At 43.7% G+C, this 20,622-nt stretch overlaps 1 protein-coding gene across 2 annotated transcripts in view; it reads right to left on the bottom strand.

Annotated features, from left to right (window-relative positions):
• Positions 1-1,052: 1,052 nt before the first annotated feature.
• The window catches only part of stk10 (serine/threonine kinase 10), a 75,345-nt gene continuing 55,775 nt past the window's right edge, over positions 1,053-20,622 (bottom strand). For both annotated transcript variants that reach the window (XM_056241646.1, XM_056241645.1), the window contains exons 12-19: positions 15,042-15,221; positions 14,218-14,310; positions 10,542-10,671; positions 10,339-10,463; positions 8,950-9,138; positions 4,554-4,679; positions 3,207-3,320; positions 1,053-1,272 (exon numbers count right to left, since the gene is read on the bottom strand). In XM_056241646.1, coding sequence (XP_056097621.1) covers positions 1,132-1,272; positions 3,207-3,320; positions 4,554-4,679; positions 8,950-9,138; positions 10,339-10,463; positions 10,542-10,671; positions 14,218-14,310; positions 15,042-15,221 — 1,098 coding nt within the window. In that variant the 3' untranslated portion in view covers positions 1,053-1,131. The remainder of the gene's footprint in view (positions 1,273-3,206; positions 3,321-4,553; positions 4,680-8,949; positions 9,139-10,338; positions 10,464-10,541; positions 10,672-14,217; positions 14,311-15,041; positions 15,222-20,622) is intronic.

Raw genomic sequence — 20,622 nt, forward strand, 5'->3', positions numbered from 1 at the left:
TTAAATCTGATTGGTTGATTGGAATGTTGATGCGGGATAAACAAAGATGTCGATCCAGGAACATGTTGCACTTGTAAGAAATAATACCAAGAACTCAATGAAAGAACTGTAAGGACGAATAATAAACATCTCATTTATTATATATACTCTTGTAGGAGAACAGTTTCTTACATCAGGAGAGGCATCATCATCATCCATCCACACTGAACCTTTGGTTAACAGACTCGAACAGGAATGACCAACATTGTGCATAAAAATAAAAAGATTCAATTCCAAGTACCTTATTGTCAGAAACTGGGGAAATAAACCCATCAGATGGCTAAAGAATGGAAGCGGGTGTAGAATCTCAACACAACATTAGAGGAACACACACATATTGCACATTTGAGTTAGGCCAACAATAAACTAAACTAAACTAAACATCAACTCCATGCCAACGTAAACTAATCCTCAAAGTTTGGCCCTTGTCGTCCAGTGTGTGATGCGTTACAGTAAGTGTGCCACTCGTGGCGGACGATAACTCACAGTTCGTGAACTTTGCAGAATAATAAAAGTGGCAAATTAGCTGTTGTCTCGTACATAAAACAACTAAAACATCCAACAGACGTGTAAAATAACTTAATGTACCGATTAAAACGATGCTTCGTGTGAAGCGGTTCAAACTAATTAAAACATTTTTCAGCATTTAAACATTTGTACAAGGGCAGAATTGGTTATAAAAGAAAAGCGATAAAAGTTTCAATACATATATTAAATGATCATAGAAAAAATAAAAATATATAAGAATATGCAAGGTTTGTACAATATGTTTGGCAATACACCTTTTGCTAACTTGAAGATAAAAGTCCAACAGCTTTTAAACTAAAGCGAGACTGTCAGACCTCGAGTGCGAGTCGTTCGATGCCCTCGTTTCTCACTCGCATCGGTCTATGTAGAGCAGAGAACTGGCTATTAAATCAATGTCATTTCACACGACTGTACTTAAATCATGAATGTGTCAGTATCAGTGTAAATGGTTCTTTGGCTTTACGCTTCAGCATCATGTGATCAGGTCACGCCTCCTACACAAATAAAAAAGCTCAAACACTTGTTGTGGATCTGGATGTGAGTGTGTGTGTGTGTGTGTGGCGCTCATGTGGTGGAGGAATCCACGTACGGAAGGAACTTGGTGAGTTTGTTCGGTGAGCCGACGTTCACACACTCGGAGTCTTCACTCATCCTGAAGAAAATCTCCTGCTCTTTTTTCCTCAGAGTCAGTTCATCCTCCAGGACCTGAGAGAGAACAACACGTCACACTATCACTCCACAACCATTACACTCATACGCTGATATATGAGAGAATAACTGACAGTCAAGCACACACGCATAAATTATTTAAAGGTTTTTTTTTTATCATTGTAGAATTTGTTGTATTAACCCATACAGGTGAAACTCGAAAAATTAGAGTATCATGCAAAAGTTCATTTATTTCAGTAATTCGACTTAAAAGGTGAAACTAATATATTATATAGACTCATTACATGCAAAGTGAGATATTTCAAGCCTTTATTTGTTATAATTTTGATGATTATGGCTCACAGCTTATGAAAACCCCAAATTCAAAATTAGAATATTGTGAAAAGGTTTTCATAAGCTGTGAGCCATAATCGTCAAAATTATAACAAGTAAAGGCTTGAAATATCTCACTTTGCACGTAATGAGTCTATATAATATATTAGTTTCACCTTTTAAGTTGAATTACTGAAATAAATGAACTTTTGCACCATATTCTAATCTTTCGAGTTTCACCAGTAAGTTTTTTTTTTTTTAAATGCCATTATCTACAGTTGTGGTCAGAATTATTGGCACCCCTGGTAAATATGATCAGAAATAGCTGTGAAAATAAATCTGCATTGTTTATCCTTTTGATCTTTTATTCAATATCATTCTTTTATGATATTTCACATCATGAAATATATGTTTTTCTCCAAAACACATTGGCCATAATTATTGGCACTCTTTTATTAAAGGTGATAATCCAGATTTTAATGTTGTTTATATGTCTATGTGGTGTTATTAATACACTTTAAGACGAACCATGTGTAAGTTCATAAGTCGACAGCATTGCTGAGTATTTTCTGCAGTGAACCAAAGACAGTCTCAAAAACACGGTTTGAAATCGCTGGTGTTTCTGACGTCACAAACGACCTTGTAACCAATCAGATCAACGTGTGATCGACAACCAGTGGATCTCTGAGCTGAGTGAGTGAGTGGAGGCGGGGCTCATTTGCATATTCATAGAACCGCGTATACTAAACGATGCGAGGGTGTCGAGTTACATTCAAGATATTTTAAGGCACGAACACATTTATTTTTCAAGGAAAAACATTTTAATGTGTCATTTTGGTGATCAAAGATGAGTTTTAATGGATAAAATTATTGACAACAGGGAGAATATTTCTCTTTTTGTTCAACTTTAATTGGAGTCCAGAAAACTTGAATAATATAATATAATATAGTAAAATATAACGTCTGATTAAACCTTCAAGCCTTCATATCATAAAGACCATTAGACCAAGAATGTTTAGAATGATGGGAATGTTAAACTGGAGCGTTTTTTTAACCATAATGCCAGTTAACCCCTTCATTGAAAATGTTTGCGTGCGCTCCAGAACGGGTCTAATCTTCACACACTCTTCAGCCGACTGAGGTCCGGTTCCCTTAACTCGAATAATTGTGATTAAATCAAATAACCGCAATAAGACAAGTAATCGAAAATCGTGACGAGTCTAATATTAAAACAGAAAACAGCCATTTTAAATTGTACATTACAATATTACTATTTTGACAGTTTTTGATCAGATAAATGCAGCCGGCCGCGATGACTCAATCGTACATCCACAAACTTCTGAATGGTTGAGTTCAATTTATGTTTGTTTCTCTGTAATTCAGGTTTGAGGGTGAAATACGAGCCAGACGTGTGTTAAGGTGATGATACACAGGGCAACTTTTAGAGCAATGTTGCTGGGCAATCTTGCCAAACTATTGTTGCTTTGGCACTTTCCCATTGAAAACGGGCAATACATTTATATCTGGATAATTTAGATCGGTCGTGGGCCCTGTGTCTCATCTTGTTGCCCGTTGATGGCAACATTGCCCAGCAACATTGCCCAAAAAGTTGCCCTGTGTATCATCACCCAAGAGTGTGTGTGAAAGTGACCTCTGACCTTCTTCCTGGGCTTGAGGTGTTCTCTCCAGTCCTTCAGCTGCTGGTTGTGTTGCTCGTCCAGTGACTTCAGACGCTGCGTTTCGTTTTCTATTAGCAGGTGACACTTCTCATTCTGCAGGACACACACACACACACACAGTCAGACACGTGAAGTGTGAAACTAAACAACTATCACCACAAAAACGCCTTTGAGTTTTCAGTGAGACGCGAGCCAACGCAAAAATATATAAGTATATACTATAAGTATACAGTAACAAAATACTTTTATAAACTTAGTTTATATTAGTTTATCTTCTGCAGAACACACACACACAAAAAAGAGTGTGTCGGATAACGTTGGGGTTGAAAACAAAATACACTCAGACATGTATCAAACGATCTTTTCCTTTTGTGTTCTAATCTACACGATGTGTGTGAATATAGTGCTGGGCGGTATGACCAAACATTTATATCACGGTATTTTTCAAAATTATACCGGTTTCACAGTATATGGCGGATTTTTTTTTTTTGTTTCAAGCATGACTGGGTGTTATCCACATTTTCTACTGATTGAGAGAGGAGATACTGCAGTAGATTGACTCAGAATGCCCTTTTTTACTGTCATGAGTGAATATTGTAGAGAAATCCGCATGTATTAATGCAGATTTACACAAAATGATGCGGTTTACAAAGAGGTCCAGCAGGAGGCGCTGTAGGTGTGTCACTCAGGAACAGCGGTTTCCCCGGTAACGGCTGAACACAAAGCGGTTTCCCCGGTAACGGATGTACACAAAGCAGCACAGCGCCGCTCATAAACGCTGCTTTATTTCTATTTATTTATTTATGAAGGGACCATGCACAATTTTTAACATAAAATGTCCATTTCATGTCAGCGTTGGGAGGTATCAGGAAAGATAAAGAAAGATTAAATGAAAAAAACATCGAAACTTTTCTAAAGACAGTCAGTTCCCTTCAAAGATACATTCATATAAAAACACCCGCGCCGCGTTTAGACTTTGAAACGTGCAGTGCTCATGTTTATTCAACGATGTCAAAGCCTGTTTGTGGCGGGCTGTTAATATTGAGAACCAATGTATGGGAAACACTGTAATATAATTTGACAGCTATCAATTATAGTGTAACCCATCCATCTTCACCGTTACAGTAACACACACAGCTGTGCATCACCAGTGCAACAGTGAAAAGACCCTCTCAAACTCCCAACGCTGTTAAAGTGACATACACCGGTACTGCGGTATATTAAAAATTCATATCATAACAAAAATAAACACCGGTATTCGGTATGAACCGGTACACCGCCCAGCACTGTGTGAACGGGGCTGAAGAAGAGGAGTGTGTGTGTGACCTGCAGCTGCTGAAGCTCTCTGCTGTTCCCCTCACACTGGCTGATCATCTCTCTCATCTGGTTATCATGTTTCTGCTGCTGGTGCAGTCGCTCGGCCTTCTGCCTCTTCTCCTCCAGCCTGGTGAACTGAAGACGGGAGAGAGAGAGAGAGAGAGAGAGAGAGAGAGGAGTCTCAGAGAGGAGGACACACCCACACACACACACACACACACACGGGCCGAGAGAAAAGTCTCAGAGAGGGGACACACACACACACGGGCCGAGAGAGGAGTCTCAGAGAGGGGACACACACACACACGGGCCGAGAGAGGAGTCTCAGAGAGGAGGACACACACACACGGGCCGAGAGAGAAGTCTCAGAGAGGAGGACACACACACACGGGCCGAGAGAGGAGTCTCAGAGAGGAGGACACACACACACGGGCCGAGAGAGAAGTCTCAGAGAGGAGGACACACACACACGGGCCGAGAGAGAAGTCTCAGAGAGGAGGACACACACACACGGGCCGAGAGAGGAGTCTCAGAGAGGAGGACACACACACACACACACACACACGGGCCGAGAGAGAAGTCTCAGAGAGGAGGACACACACACACGGGCCGAGAGAGGAGTCTCAGAGAGGGGACACACACACACACGGGCCGAGAGAGGAGTCTCAGAGAGGAGGACACACACACACGGGCCGAGAGAGAAGTCTCAGAGAGGAGGACACACACACACACACGGGCCGAGAGAGGAGTCTCAGAGAGGGGACACACACACACGGGCCGAGAGAGAAGTCTCAGAGAGGGGACACACACACACACACACACACGGGCCGAGAGAGAAGTCTCAGAGAGGGGACACACACACACACACACACACGGGCCGAGAGAGGAGTCTCAGAGAGGGGACACACACACACACGGGCCGAGAGAGGAGTCTCAGAGAGGGGACACACACACACACGGGCCGAGAGAGGAGTCTCAGAGAGGGGACACACACACACACGGGCCGAGAGAGAAGTCTCAGAGAGGAGGACACACACACACGGGCCGAGAGAGGAGTCTCAGAGAGGGGACACACACACACACGGGCCGAGAGAGAAGTCTCAGAGAGGGGACACACACACACACGGGCCGAGAGAGAAGTCTCAGAGAGGAGGACACACACACACACGGGCCGAGAGAGGAGTCTCAGAGAGGGGACACACACACACACACACACACACGGGCCGAGAGAGAAGTCTCAGAGAGGAGGACACACACACACGGGCCGAGAGAGGAGTCTCAGAGAGGGGACACACACACACACGGGCCGAGAGAGGAGTCTCAGAGAGGAGGACACACACACACACACACGGGCCGAGAGAAAAGTCTCAGAGAGGGGACACACACACACACGGGCCGAGAGAGGAGTCTCAGAGAGGGGACACACACACACACGGGCCGAGAGAGAAGTCTCAGAGAGGGGACACACACACACGGGCCGAGAGAGAAGTCTCAGAGAGGAGGACACACACACACGGGCCGAGAGAGAAGTCTCAGAGAGGGGACACACACACACGGGCCGAGAGAGGAGTCTCAGAGAGGGGACACACACACACGGGCCGAGAGAGAAGTCTCAGAGAGGGGACACACACACACGGGCCGAGAGAGGAGTCTCAGAGAGGGGACACACACACACGGGCCGAGAGAGGAGTCTCAGACAGGACACACACAGACACGGGCCGAGAGAGGAGTCTCAGAGAGGAGGACACACACACACACACACACACGGGCCGAGAGAGGAGTCTCAGAGAGGGGACACACACACACACGGGCCGAGAGAGGAGTCTCAGAGAGGAGGACACACACACACACGGGCCGAGAGAGAAGTCTCAGAGAGGAGGACACACACACACACACACGGGTCGAGAGAGGAGTCTCAGAGAGGAGGACACACACACACACGGGCCGAGAGAGAAGTCTCAGAGAGGGGACACACACACACACACACGGGCCGAGAGAGGAGTCTCAGAGAGGAGGACACACACACACACACACACACACGGGTCGAGAGAGGAGTCTCAGAGAGGGGACACACACACACACGGGCCGAGAGAGGAGTCTCAGAGAGGAGGACACACACACACGGGCCGAGAGAGGAGTCTCAGAGAGGGGACACACACACACGGGCCGAGAGAGGAGTCTCAGAGAGGGGACACACACACACACGGGCCGAGAGAGGAGTCTCAGAGAGGAGGACACACACACACGGGCCGAGAGAGAAGTCTCAGAGAGGGGACACACACACACGGGCCGAGAGAGAAGTCTCAGAGAGGAGGACACACACACACACACACACACACGGGCCGAGAGAGAAGTCTCAGAGAGGAGGACACACACACACACGGGCCGAGAGAGAAGTCTCAGAGAGGGGACACACACACACACACACACGGGCCGAGAGAGAAGTCTCAGAGAGGGGACACACACACACGGGCCGAGAGAGGAGTCTCAGAGAGGGGACACACACACACACGGGCCGAGAGAGGAGTCTCAGACAGGACACACACAGACACGGGCCGAGAGAGGAGTCTCAGAGAGGAGGACACACACACACGGGCCGAGAGAGGAGTCTCAGAGAGGGGACACACACACACGGGCCGAGAGAGGAGTCTCAGAGAGGGGACACACAGACACGGGCCGAGAGAGAAGTCTCAGAGAGGGGACACACACACACGGGCCGAGAGAGGAGTCTCAGACAGGACACACACAGACACGGGCCGAGAGAGGAGTCTCAGAGAGGAGGACACACACACACGGGCCGAGAGAGGAGTCTCAGAGAGGGGACACACACACACGGGCCGAGAGAGGAGTCTCAGAGAGGGGACACACACACACACGGGCCGAGAGAGGAGTCTCAGAGAGGAGGACACACACACACGGGCCGAGAGAGAAGTCTCAGAGAGGGGACACACACACACGGGCCGAGAGAGAAGTCTCAGAGAGGAGGACACACACACACACACACACACACGGGCCGAGAGAGAAGTCTCAGAGAGGAGGACACACACACACACGGGCCGAGAGAGAAGTCTCAGAGAGGGGACACACACACACACACACACGGGCCGAGAGAGAAGTCTCAGAGAGGGGACACACACACACGGGCCGAGAGAGGAGTCTCAGAGAGGACACACACAGACACGGGCCGAGAGAGAAGTCTCAGAGAGGACACACACACACACGGGCCGAGAGAGAAGTCTCAGAGAGGACACACACACACGGGCCGAGAGAGGAGTCTCAGACAGGACACACACAGACACGGGCCGAGAGAGGAGTCTCAGAGAGGACACACACACACACACACACACGGGCCGAGAGAGGAGTCTCAGAGGGGACACACACAGACACGGGCCGAGAGAGGAGTCTCAGAGAGGACACACACAGACACGGGCCGAGAGAGAAGTCTCAGAGAGGGGACACACACACACGGGCCGAGAGAGGAGTCTCAGACAGGACACACACAGACACGGGCCGAGAGAGGAGTCTCAGAGAGGAGGACACACACACACACACACGGGCCGAGAGAGAAGTCTCAGAGAGGAGGACACACACACACACGGGCCGAGAGAGAAGTCTCAGAGAGGGGACACACACACACACACACACGGGCCGAGAGAGAAGTCTCAGAGAGGGGACACACACACACACACACACACGGGCCGAGAGAGAAGTCTCAGAGAGGGGACACACACACACGGGCCGAGAGAGGAGTCTCAGACAGGACACACACAGACACGGGCCGAGAGAGGAGTCTCAGAGAGGAGGACACACACACACACACACACGGGCCGAGAGAGAAGTCTCAGAGAGGGGACACACACACACGGGCCGAGAGAGAAGTCTCAGAGAGGAGGACACACACACACACACACACACGGGCCGAGAGAGAAGTCTCAGAGAGGGGACACACACACACACACACACACGGGCCGAGAGAGAAGTCTCAGAGAGGAGGACACACACACACACACACACACGGGCCGAGAGAGAAGTCTCAGAGAGGAGGACACACACACACACACACACACGGGCCGAGAGAGAAGTCTCAGAGAGGAGGACACACACACACACACACACACACGGGCCGAGAGAGGAGTCTCAGAGAGGAGGACACACACAGACACGGGCCGAGAGAGGAGTCTCAGAGAGGAGGACACACACACACACACACGGGCCGAGAGAGGAGTCTCAGAGAGGAGGACACACACACACACACACGGGCCGAGAGAGGAGTCTCAGACAGGACACACACAGACACGGGCCGAGAGAGGAGTCTCAGAGAGGAGGACACACACACACACACACACACGGGCCGAGAGAGAAGTCTCAGAGAGGGGACACACACACACACACACGCGCGCTTCACCTGCTTGATCTTCTCGCGGTCTTCCGCTGAGTTTCCGTTGGAGTTGATCTTCAGGCTCTTCTTGAACATGACCATGCGTGTCTTGCCCTCGCTGCGCTGGATCTTCGGGAGTCTGTTCTTCTCCTGTTGCTGTCGAGCTTTGAGGAGCTCAATCATGCGCTGGTTATAGCACTGCATCTGTTCCTGTTCCTGAGACACCACACACACACACACACACACACACGGGTCAGTGTCAGAGCACTAACACAGCGCAAGCTTTACACACACAGGGAGAGAACCTCACACTGAACACTTACAAAGAGACAACACACACACACGCACACACACACACACACACACTGAACACTTACACTGAGACAACACACACACACACACACACAGAACACTTACACAGAGACAACACACACACACACACACACACTGAGACAACACACACACACACACTGAGACAACACACACACACTGAACACTTACACAGAGACAACACACACACACACACACACACACACACACTGAGACAACACACACACACACACTGAGACAACACACACACACACACTGAGACAACACACACACACACACACACTGAACACTTACACAGAGACAACACACACACACACACACACACACTGAGACAACACACACACACACACACAGAACACTTACACTGAAGGACATCAGGGCCATTTAAACACAGGCTAAAGTCTGCATCACATTTTTAAAACATAAACTGCAAAAAGTCTTCTCTCCTGGTTAAATAAAGGCTCTAGTAAGAAAACTACAGGGTTCAAAAGCTTGTTTCTGTCACAGAATAAAAAACAGGGGGGGGGAACAATGTGAGAAAAACTGTATAAAAACAGTTATAAACTCGCAATTATAACTCACAATTCTCTAAATTCATATTTTATATCTCGCAATAGTGATAAAAAACATCAGAACTTGTTTATTCAGTGGCGGAAACAAGCTTCCTCAACATGAACACGGTGTAACTGCTTCCTGACCAGAAAACACATGTTTGTCCGGTACTTCTAACAACTGAGAAGGATTTGTTAAATCATCATAATTCATTTGCTGATCAATCATTCAGACTGATGATGCGTCAACATATTCAACTTAGTTTTAGTAGTAGTTCAGGTTTAGTATTTATTTATTTATTAGTTTTATTAATATTCTGAATCAGCTTTTGTTTTTTTCTTATCTTCAGTTTGCATTTAAAATATAAATACATTTCGGGCCTAGATGCAATTTTTAAACGTTCTTCTGATATTTCCAGTTTTCTATGACTATGTGAACCCTAAAACTATATAGTTAAAGTCCACACAGGAAATGCCCCCCATTCCTGTCTGTCGCACTGCACACACACACACACACACACACACACACACACACCTTCTCGTGTTTCTTGAGGAGCTGGTGTCTCTGCATGAAGTACTGGTCCTTCAGCTGCTGTTTGAGGAGCTGGTGTCTCTCGTGCAAGTTCTTCTCCTCCATGTCCCAGACAGTGGACTCTCGATCTGAGGGATGAAGAGCACTCGGGTTATAGAAGCGCCGTCTCATTCAGCTTTTCTGAAACCGTGACTCTTCACTTATACCTCTGAGTAGAGCCTGCTTCTTCAGGAGGCACTGGCGCTCCGTCTCGGAGATTTCCCGCTTATTTTCAGCAATGATGCTCTTCAGAGTTGAGTCCAGATGATCCCTCTGATCCGCAAGGAACTTCTCCTCCTGAACAAAGAATAAAAGCCAGACCTTTTTGATACTTGATGAAACCTATTTCCAGGGGTTAAAGTGCAAAAAATTCCTGAGAGCTGGAGCTATCTTTAATGGCACCATTTACTTTCAAGTATTACAGCTGTATCTTAATGCCATCTTTTTATGAATGAAAGCCAGTATCACTAATATTATAGCTACTGATTCCCCACAAATTTTAAACATTAGGCTTCAAAAAATATAAAAAACCTTTCATTTAAATGAACTTAAAACAATCCTCACTTAAACCCATGATACATGTCATATTTACCTGTACCATACAGAAATTGAATAAGGTTATAAAACAGTCCGCACTGCATAAATTATAAATGAAATATAGATTAATCCTTATCAAAGCTACAAGCGTTCTTTAGTCAAGAGTAGTTAGTAATTTTCTCTGTTCTTTAGGTTAACTTTACTGACAGAGAGAATTAACGGCTCCTGTCACTTTAAGATCTGCCGCTGCTGACAGGATCTCACGCATCTCATTCTCTCACTACTCTTTACTTCCATTTAAGATTTTATTTAACTCATTTCCAGTCCCTCCAGGATTTCACGATTTTTTTGTGTGATTTTTGCGATCAAAATGATTGATTTTGTGGTGGTAATTTCCAGAAATTTGTGAAAAAATTTGCGATTTTTATATTTTATAATTAGGACATCACATTTACCATAATAGTATTATGTCAGATGCACAATAGTCATACATAACACAAAATGCATAAAGCTTGTTTATTTGGTCTAATCACATTCTTTTTTTTAAATTGTGCTCACTGACAACAGCAGGTAAATTATGTTACTGTCACTTTAAGACCTACTACAGTAATGACAAACGTCCCAATCAGTTATTACTGATTGTTTTACGTAAATACTTGCCAAGATGAATATTTTGAAGTAATTGTAGCTATGTGTATTTGTTCAAGCACTATAAAGATAATTCAATATTCTAACTAGGCCGACAGGCGGTGACACGCAGTCAGTCACACACACACACACACACACACACACACACTTGCAGTCAGAGACAGACTGTCACTCGACTGGCTGAAATTAGTTCTCTTTCACGGTATACTGCGCTTTTAATAATTCTTTTTAGTACTATCGAGCATATCATACTTTTTGTTATGTCATTCAATCATGTTAAATGCGTTAATAAGTTTGCCGTACTGCCCAATGAAAACCTGGGCGCTTATGTGAGAGGGCAGGAGAGACGCTTTTTCTTTCGCCATGTTTGACAGACCGCTCACAGACATCTCGCGTGCGCAACATCTGTACCCACGTAAAAATGCATTGAAACTTTAACTAGATATATTTCAATTGGGTGATTATAATTTTGTTTTGTGAGGTCATTTTTTTGAATTTTTGTGATTATTTTGCGGTTAAACTAGGAATTATGCAGGATCGCAAAAAAAAAAAGTGACATTTTGTTGATTTTGCGTTGTATTCAGCGATCGCAGAATCGCGAAAAACTGGAGGGACTGAAGATTTAAGACGTTATTGTGAGGATGCTCGACAAAACTGACATTTTGGCATAAATGTGTGTGTTATTGTTCGTTCAAGCGCGAAAGAACTCGATACTGGCGTGCGTCTTCCTGTGTGTGTGTGTGCGCGCGCGTGTCAGGAGGACATTCACTGACAGCGCGTTCTCTTTTGTCTTGTCGCGCATGAGTGGTTTAAAGCCCTTGCGTGAATAAGAACATGGTCATAACCCTGGCTAAAGGATGACAGAAAGAACGGACGCTGCGTTAAATATTTTAACACGTTAAAGCTGGACAAAAATGAATCGCATGCGAAAATAATCCTTTTTTCCTCACGGGCCGCACGCCGGAGATCCGGCACGGTGCCGGAATACTTTAAAGTCCCACTCCGATCATATTTTGAGCTATTTTTAAACATTCCCAGTGGTCTTTAAATTATGATTATGCCATTTTTAGCCAAAATCACAAAACCTGTGCCTTTTTCTGGGACTTCGCTTCAGCAGAGCGGCAGTAGCTCATTAGCAATTCGCCTCTGCGTTGTGGGCGGAGCCGTTGGCACGGAGACGCCCCTCCCCCTGCCCGTTGCTGAGAGCTCTGTCTCTCCCGCTAGCTTACACCCCCAATACCGGTGGGGCAACAGTATTATATACACGCTAATTATTATTATCCGAAGTTAATCAAAGTTATCACCGATCACTATTTCACTCCAAGACGTCGCGTGTGGAGACGCCCAGTGGAGTTACTACGTCACAACTACAGTCTATTTTAGCCGGCATTTTAGCGTCTGCTACTGATTCACAGCCATTTGAATGTAGAAATACTAAGAAATACAACTTTAAGCTTATTTTTCTCAAGATATGTCCTCTAACATCAGAAAAATGCCACAAGAACATGTTAACACCTAGAAAAACATTATTTTCATCGGAGTGGGTCATTAAAGGGGTCATATAATGGTACATGCACTTTTACAAGTTGATTGTACTGAAATGTGTGTTGGCAGTGCCTGTACACAAACATCATATAATGATAAAAATCCATCCAGTGGTTTTGTTTTAATCTCCTTATATGTTTTCCCCTGCCTCAAATCGAGCCGTTCGTTTTTGTGACGTCAATAAAACGGACGCCCCTCCCACGATTGTTGATTGACGGGAGCGTTTCAACACAGACCCGCCCTCGCACATGAGGTAGCTGTCAATCATAGTCTGCGCGGCGCAGACCGGACCGGCGCGGTCATTGTTGACATGCTGGAGCACTGTCTATGAGCATGTAATAACGTCTATGAGGGTGTAATAACGAACACAGTCATTTTAATGTTCCTGAATCCGAACCGCTGAAGACGCAGTGGCTGAGTTTGTTTTCGAAGGGAATATTCCCCACGAGCAACGTCAATGCTCTCATGTTTGCGCGAATCATTTCACACACCAGACTGCTTTATAAACGAGGGTCAGTATGAAGCTGGATTTGCTAAGAAGCTTTGCTAAAAAGGATCGGTACCAGATATTGGTGTTCCTGCTGAACCTCCAGAAGAACGGAAGTGAGTGAAACGTTTTATTAAACTTTATATTAATATATTAATCTTTGCAAATCGCTAGCTGCACGCTTCACAATGAATGCGTCTAAGGTTTACACTCAGTCAGGGTACATTACGGCATGTTTTCTATGTATGACGTTCTCAATATAATTCATAATTCCACGTTTATACTGAACAACGCGTTATGGTTATTGTGTTACAAACGGTGTACGCACAGAACAGAGAGGCGGAGTGAGCAAAGCTCATTATCATTTAAAGTCATATACACTGAAACGGCGTGCTGAAAACAGAGCTGTTTTTGACCAGGTAAAATAAGTGTTTTCTTACAATACTAATGAGAATTTTTAATTAAAGTATATTACAAACTTTTAATTTAGACCCTAAAGAATCATATTAGCTTGTACAAAAATGGCATTATATGACCCCTTTAAGCCCTGTATTTCCATTGGTCATTTCCTAGTGTTTGATTGGGTATTGAAATGGATGACTCTGTCTATATGTTCTTAAACGAACCTCGTTTGATTTCAGCTGTTGAAAGTTGTTCATTTTGGCCTTCAGACTGTCTTTCCTCTGACTCCTGGGCAGTTTCTCCACTTCTTGTTTGACCTGAGACAAAATAAAGATAAAAGCGTTTTATTTCAAACTGGAAAATGTGTTCTAGAACGGCCCCATAACGTGATGTATGGTCACATGACGTGGCATTACTCTGATCAGAAGTAACATCTGGAATAAAATAGCTGACCGCTTGAATGCTAGATCAACAGATTTCAACCTTTTAGACACATATGATGATGCTGATTTTTGCACTAGTTTATATTGTGAGCAAGAGAACATTATGTGAGATGTTAGCGACTTCATAGATCATCATCATGAGTCAAACTGCATTAAAAATCAATCATATTATTTTTAAATGTTTACTCCTCTTTCCAGAAAACTTTCAGCGTATTGATACATTTATAACATCTTGCAGTTTCATATTTAATATTCTTGTCAATTTCATCGCCACCATTCAGAAAAGAATCATGTTGTTGACATTATCATTAGCAAAATAAAAAAAATTATCATTTTTAGCAGTTATTTGATTAACGAGATTTACAATGAAGCCAGGTTTCAATACACACACACAAAAAGTTCTAGAATATTATTTACACATTCAAATATATGAATTCATATATTTCATAATTATAATGGAAATTACCAAGAACATGAATTTGATATTAACAGTTTGGTGCAACAAAAGGAGTTTGGGGAATCATTGAAATTGAATGTACTCTTTGAGGCCAATAAAGTATATTTTGAACATATATGTGTATATGTTTGAGGTGTATCTCACTCGCCTCCTTCTTCTTGTGCTTCATCTGGTCCAGGAACTTGCTGTGGGCTTTCTCTTGCTCCGCACGGATGCGCTTGCCCTCGTCCCGCAGTCGTGTGGTGTGGTCCATCTCCATCTTCTCTATGGTCTGCTTCTGCTGCTTCTCCAGGGTCTCCAGCTCCGTGTCAAAGTACTTCTTCTTGGCCTGTGAGCACAGCCGCAGAACAACATATCAGCGCTGTTCAACATTTCAACTGCAGGAAGTGTGTAATAAGTAAGGGTCAATGCCCGACGAGGTGTCCATTGTCAGGTATTAATGGACGACGGCGAGGCGTGAACCAAAGTCCGTTAATACCTAGACAACGGACACCTCGAAGGGCATTAACCCGCTTATACCACGGTCACTTGCCAAATAACACATTTTTAAAACATTAGTTTATATTTTAATTAGTTTTACAATCGAAATCTTAAGTTTTTACTAGGGGTGACCCCGAATAGTCGAAGATTCGATGCTTCGATAGGAGGAGCCTGATTCGACTACCAATCTCACGGTCGAATCTTCGTAGAGGTGTTATTAAACGAGGATTATGTCATTTTGGCTATGAGTGTGCTCAATGTCTGATTTCACATAGAACTACCGGTTTTCTGTCAATACGTTAATATACAGCCTATTATGATAATGCTGTCAATAAAAATGGTCAAAGAAAGAAGCTTTTAATTTAATAAATATTTTTTAACGTGCGTGCAGCGTGAATAAATCCAAACACCCCGTGACAGATTTAAGTTTCACTTTCGATCCGTGACCGACAGAGGAGCGTCTTGTCGGCAGGGATTTAAATCTTTAAAAATGTCTGGGATAAGAAAATCTAAAGATGCACACCATCAGAAAGGATATTCTCCAAGGCTGGATTTAGCATCAGGAAAACCCAGAATATGAACGCAACGCGTTTCTCCTATAGAAAGACACGTAAAGCTTTTTTCTTTAACGGTTTTCTATGGGAGGAAAATGCTTAACGTAGCCTATAATAAAACGTGTTGCGTTCATATTCTGGGCTCATCTGCTTTTCTGTAGGCTATATAGTAGGCTATGCTTTATTAATAAGGTGTGTACAGAATTTGATCTTTTAATATAACAGTTTTAGGGCAAAGCCGTTAAGCGTTTTTCACGTTAAGCGTTTTAGAATGTATTTTATCCGCGCACACAATTTGAAAAGACTCAAACGGACACAGGCCGAGTGAAACACTGGATTTTGTTTTTTCGATCAGGTATGGGTACAAGTGATTTCAACACTTTTTAGCCGGTTCTAATTTGATTTTTGGATACTGTGAACACCTTTAGCTAAAAAGACTGCCCAGTTTAGCGTTTATTGTTGTTTCTGCAGTTAAAAAGACAAAGTTGACAATCCTGGACATACTTTCGTTATTTTAATAATTTCTTTATTTTTATTTTATTATTGATCACTCAGGGTGATCTAATTTAACTATTTGTGACTTGTGTTTTGAATATTTGTTCCCCTGCACTTTAGGCATTTTGCACACATTTGTTCTGCTTCTTGTGACTTGATTCTGACTTATTTCGTTTTGTATTTTTATTTATTATAAATGTATATTGTGTTCTTAATTGTTGATTATGTTTCAGTGCATCGATGTTGCGCTGTAGGCCTACTTAGAGCCTGCTCGTACAGGCAATTCAGCCGATTTAATTTGCTTTGCATGTGAAATGGTTTTGAACTTTGGTTTTTTTTTTTTTTACCTATAATTAAAACACACAGGTAGGCACAGTATAACGGCTAACTAGATGTTTGTTTTGACACAATAAATTGTAAACGGATACTTTGACTGGCTGTTGCTATGGTTACTCACAGCTGATGTAGCCAGCGCATTTATTTATTAATTTCGAACGGTAAACAGTCAGTTTCACCAGAACTCCTTCACTAGGTGTCCTCTATCACTTTTTAATGGACACCCTGCAGCCAATCAGAATCGAGCATTCACCCAGACCATGGGAGTATATGGGAGTTACTATAGAGTTTCTCCTCGAACAGAAATATCCGGTTTAAGGCAGGACACTATGGGCAAAACCAGTGTCAATTTTGAGATTTTGGGCTATTTTGCTTTCATAACATGTCTTCTGTGAGACCAACTGAAAGAAAATAAGTTTCTTTTATTATACTTTATCTAATTTCGCGTCAGTGGATTCCAATACGGTAAACATTTTTAAAGGCTGCGTTCTCAAAACAAGCCGTTTTCTCCCGGACTGAGCCAGAAAGCCACACAACTCATTCTGGATAGGCCACGTTCACACAGCAGCAGAATACGCTTGTCAGTCCTGTATTTGAGTCTTTAATACGCTTACGTTCACAGTCAACCACAGTTCAGTTATTTCTGGGAGTGACAAACACATTCTATAACCGATCTCACAGCCGTACATTTCCAGGACTCACAAACACATTCTTGGAAAACCAGCATTGTGTGAATGGAACCGGACTGGACAACTGGTCTGTCACGTTATACAGTACGAGAGAGACGCTCTAGATTAGATCAGTAATTAGATAATGCTTCATTTGCACATTTAAAGTAACACCAGGTAACTTTTCAACCTTCATAATATACTTCCAAGTCTCTTGTGATGGTACATCGACTTACAATAGGTTGAATGACACGTCTGCCATAGCCTGACGGGGTCTGTAGCGTTTTTAATCGTACTTTTAAATTTCGGGTTTCGGGTAGTAACCGGCGAACAAAGAGAACTACAAAATTCGACTGCTTTACGGCATATACGTCACTTCCACCACCACTTCCTTAAAATCGGACGTGCGAGCCAAATGTTATAGTCATGGCCGAATCAGCACAGAAAAACAAGAAAGCAAAGGTTTTATCGGAGCAAAGCAAAAAGAGAAAGTGATCGCATTAAAGGCAGAACGAGGATCAACATTGGGCCAGCATTTTCTCGCTGGCGTGAGCTGAAGGAGGAGGAGGAGGAGGGGTGCCCGACCGATGCGGACTTGGCAAAAAAAAAAGAAAAAGTTTGGTAGGCTCTACATTCTTGCAAGTAAATATATAAGATGTACAAAATCATATTTTAGGATACCTAACATGTCTGTTATATTTGTTTATTTGTCTTGCCTCAAGCTATAATGCAAATCGATTTGTAAAATTAGCAGATTCATTTATGGTAGCTTGATATTATAATATTGACGATATATGGTTATTATCAACCACTCAAACATTGCATATCATATAGATTCAGTAAAACGGTAACCAATAGACTAGGCTACTATAATGACGCTGGCTTGTAAACGTGATCATCGCGATCATTTGTCGTTAGAAAAAAAATAAAACCCATGAAATTATATTCATATGACATGCTGAAATATATGCCACTGTACCTGGGATGAAGACATTTCACACGCGACGCAAGCAGAACACCTGCATGTGACCTCCTCCTACAGTGTTCAGGGCTATCGTGGTTGTCAACAATCGCACGTGCATGTAGGATGACAGAGTTTACGACAGTAGTAGAGGTCTAGAGGACAATACTGTTTCCCAACTGTAGGGGGACCCCACCCCGAGAGCAAAAGTAACCTGGTGTTACTTTAAAAGTAACATTTCAGGAAAATTTTATGTCTAAGGGCCAGATTTACTAAAACAATGCAAATTAGCGTGAGAGCGAAATCCCATTATAGCGCCGAGTGGAAAGTCCTGCACGTGATTTACTGACAATTCACAGATTAAAGAACACAGACGCAGCCGGATCATTTCCATAATGACCCTTGCAATCTACAGAGAGCACCGCACATCAGCATCTGGTGCAAGACGAGCTTTTTTTGGGCTGTAAATAATGGCGTAAATACCAGTAAATTGACTAGCGCAAACCTTAGTAAATCACCTTGAGTGATTCATTTAAATACTCTCCTCACATACATTTTATGTCTAAAAGGGAAACTCCTACAAATGCATATGCGATCAAATCAGACGCAAACATCCACGCAAACTTTTCAGCGCTCATTTTTCACTGCGTGTCTTTAGTAAATCCTGACAGTGGTTTTTTAACGCCAAAAGAGGCTTTGCGCTGGTAAATCTGTCCCTTAAAGGTGCTATATGGAACTTTTCTTCTAAAATGAATCCTTTTTTTATTGCCTGTGTGTGAAGGGGTTGTAATCACACATTACAATGATCCACTTGTCTGGTTTTGCTATTACCTCTGAATTCCAGTATTCCTATTTCTATGTGAAGTCTCCGGGTCGGATTGTCTTCGAAATACATCGGATGTGGCGCTCCTGAGCCTCTCTCCTTTTCATATACAGTCTATGCGACGGCACTGCAGCTGACGACATGGAGTCTGATAACACCAAACAACGACCAGCCTCCAGCACAACACACACTCCAACACAAACTCCACATAAATATAAAAAACCAAACAAAAATGTATCTGCTGAAGCTCGTCGGGCCAAACGTCAATCGGATCGCCTCAGGACGAAAACACGGATCAACATCGGCAGAGCGTTTGAATTATGGAGAGACCTCCGCTTTGTTTTAGATACACGAATAGTTAGTGAAATGCCTTATGCTAGATAACACCACATGTCGGCTAAATGCAGTCTATGTAACGTTAGCATGGTACGAGCATGGAGCATTAGTTCACCGTCAAGCTGATAAAAGTAGCCTATTATTGTAATGTTGCAGTGGGAGTTTACATGAGTTTCCAGCATGATGTGTGATGCTTTCTCCGGTGTGTTGAAAGTCTCAGTGTGGTCGGTAGTGAGTGCGTTCGAGCACACACACGAGCACGAGCGCTCTTGTTGCAATCTGAAACATCACCGCTAGAGGCTGCTAAAAACTACATATAGCACCTTTAATGTACTGTGATTAATCAACAAGGGTAAGTTTGGTAATATATATATACACACACACACACACAGTATACACAGTATAGTTTATATGTATATAGTAGGGCTGTCAGTTAAACGCGTTATTAACGGCGTTAATGGAAACCCATTTTAACGGCGTTCATATTTTTTATTGCGCGATTAACGGTCTTTTTGGCCTAGCAAACTTTGTAGTTTTTTTTCACATGCTTTTGTAACAGGACGCGGCGCTGCGCTATGAAACACATTCATTTCAATGGCTTGCTCCGCGCGAGGACGTTTTGTTGCTTCATCGACCAAAGCGCAAGCGGATCTAGCTAGACCAGAAACAAAACAACAGGCACGACGCCGCACACACTTGTTTGGGCTTGCGAGCTGCATGCGAGCCGGCCAAATAGTTGGCTAACGTTACGTTTTGAGTGGATGGCGAGCACGAGACGCCGAAATGGATGCCAATAAGATTCTGAATTGAAAGTTTACTTTTAAAAAGTTGGCAAATGGTTCCATTGACAAGACCAAAGTGATCTGTGTGTTTTGTCGTTGTGAACTGAGCTATCATCATCGCAGCACGTCCAGTCTGAAATACCACTTGATGGCCGAGCACACACACACACACACACACACAGCTGATGCGAATTCTCCGCCCCCTCGTCAATATCAGGACCTCGTCAGTATTTCTTTTACTCTTTTATTGATGGACAGTGTTACATTGTGTGAGAGATTATTTGCTCCAAGTGA

Source organism: Rhinichthys klamathensis, unplaced genomic scaffold, assembly GCF_029890125.1.
Source record: "Rhinichthys klamathensis goyatoka isolate OS25496 unplaced genomic scaffold, OSU_Roscu_1.1 h1tg000658l_1, whole genome shotgun sequence".
NCBI lineage: Eukaryota > Metazoa > Chordata > Actinopteri > Cypriniformes > Leuciscidae > Rhinichthys > Rhinichthys klamathensis.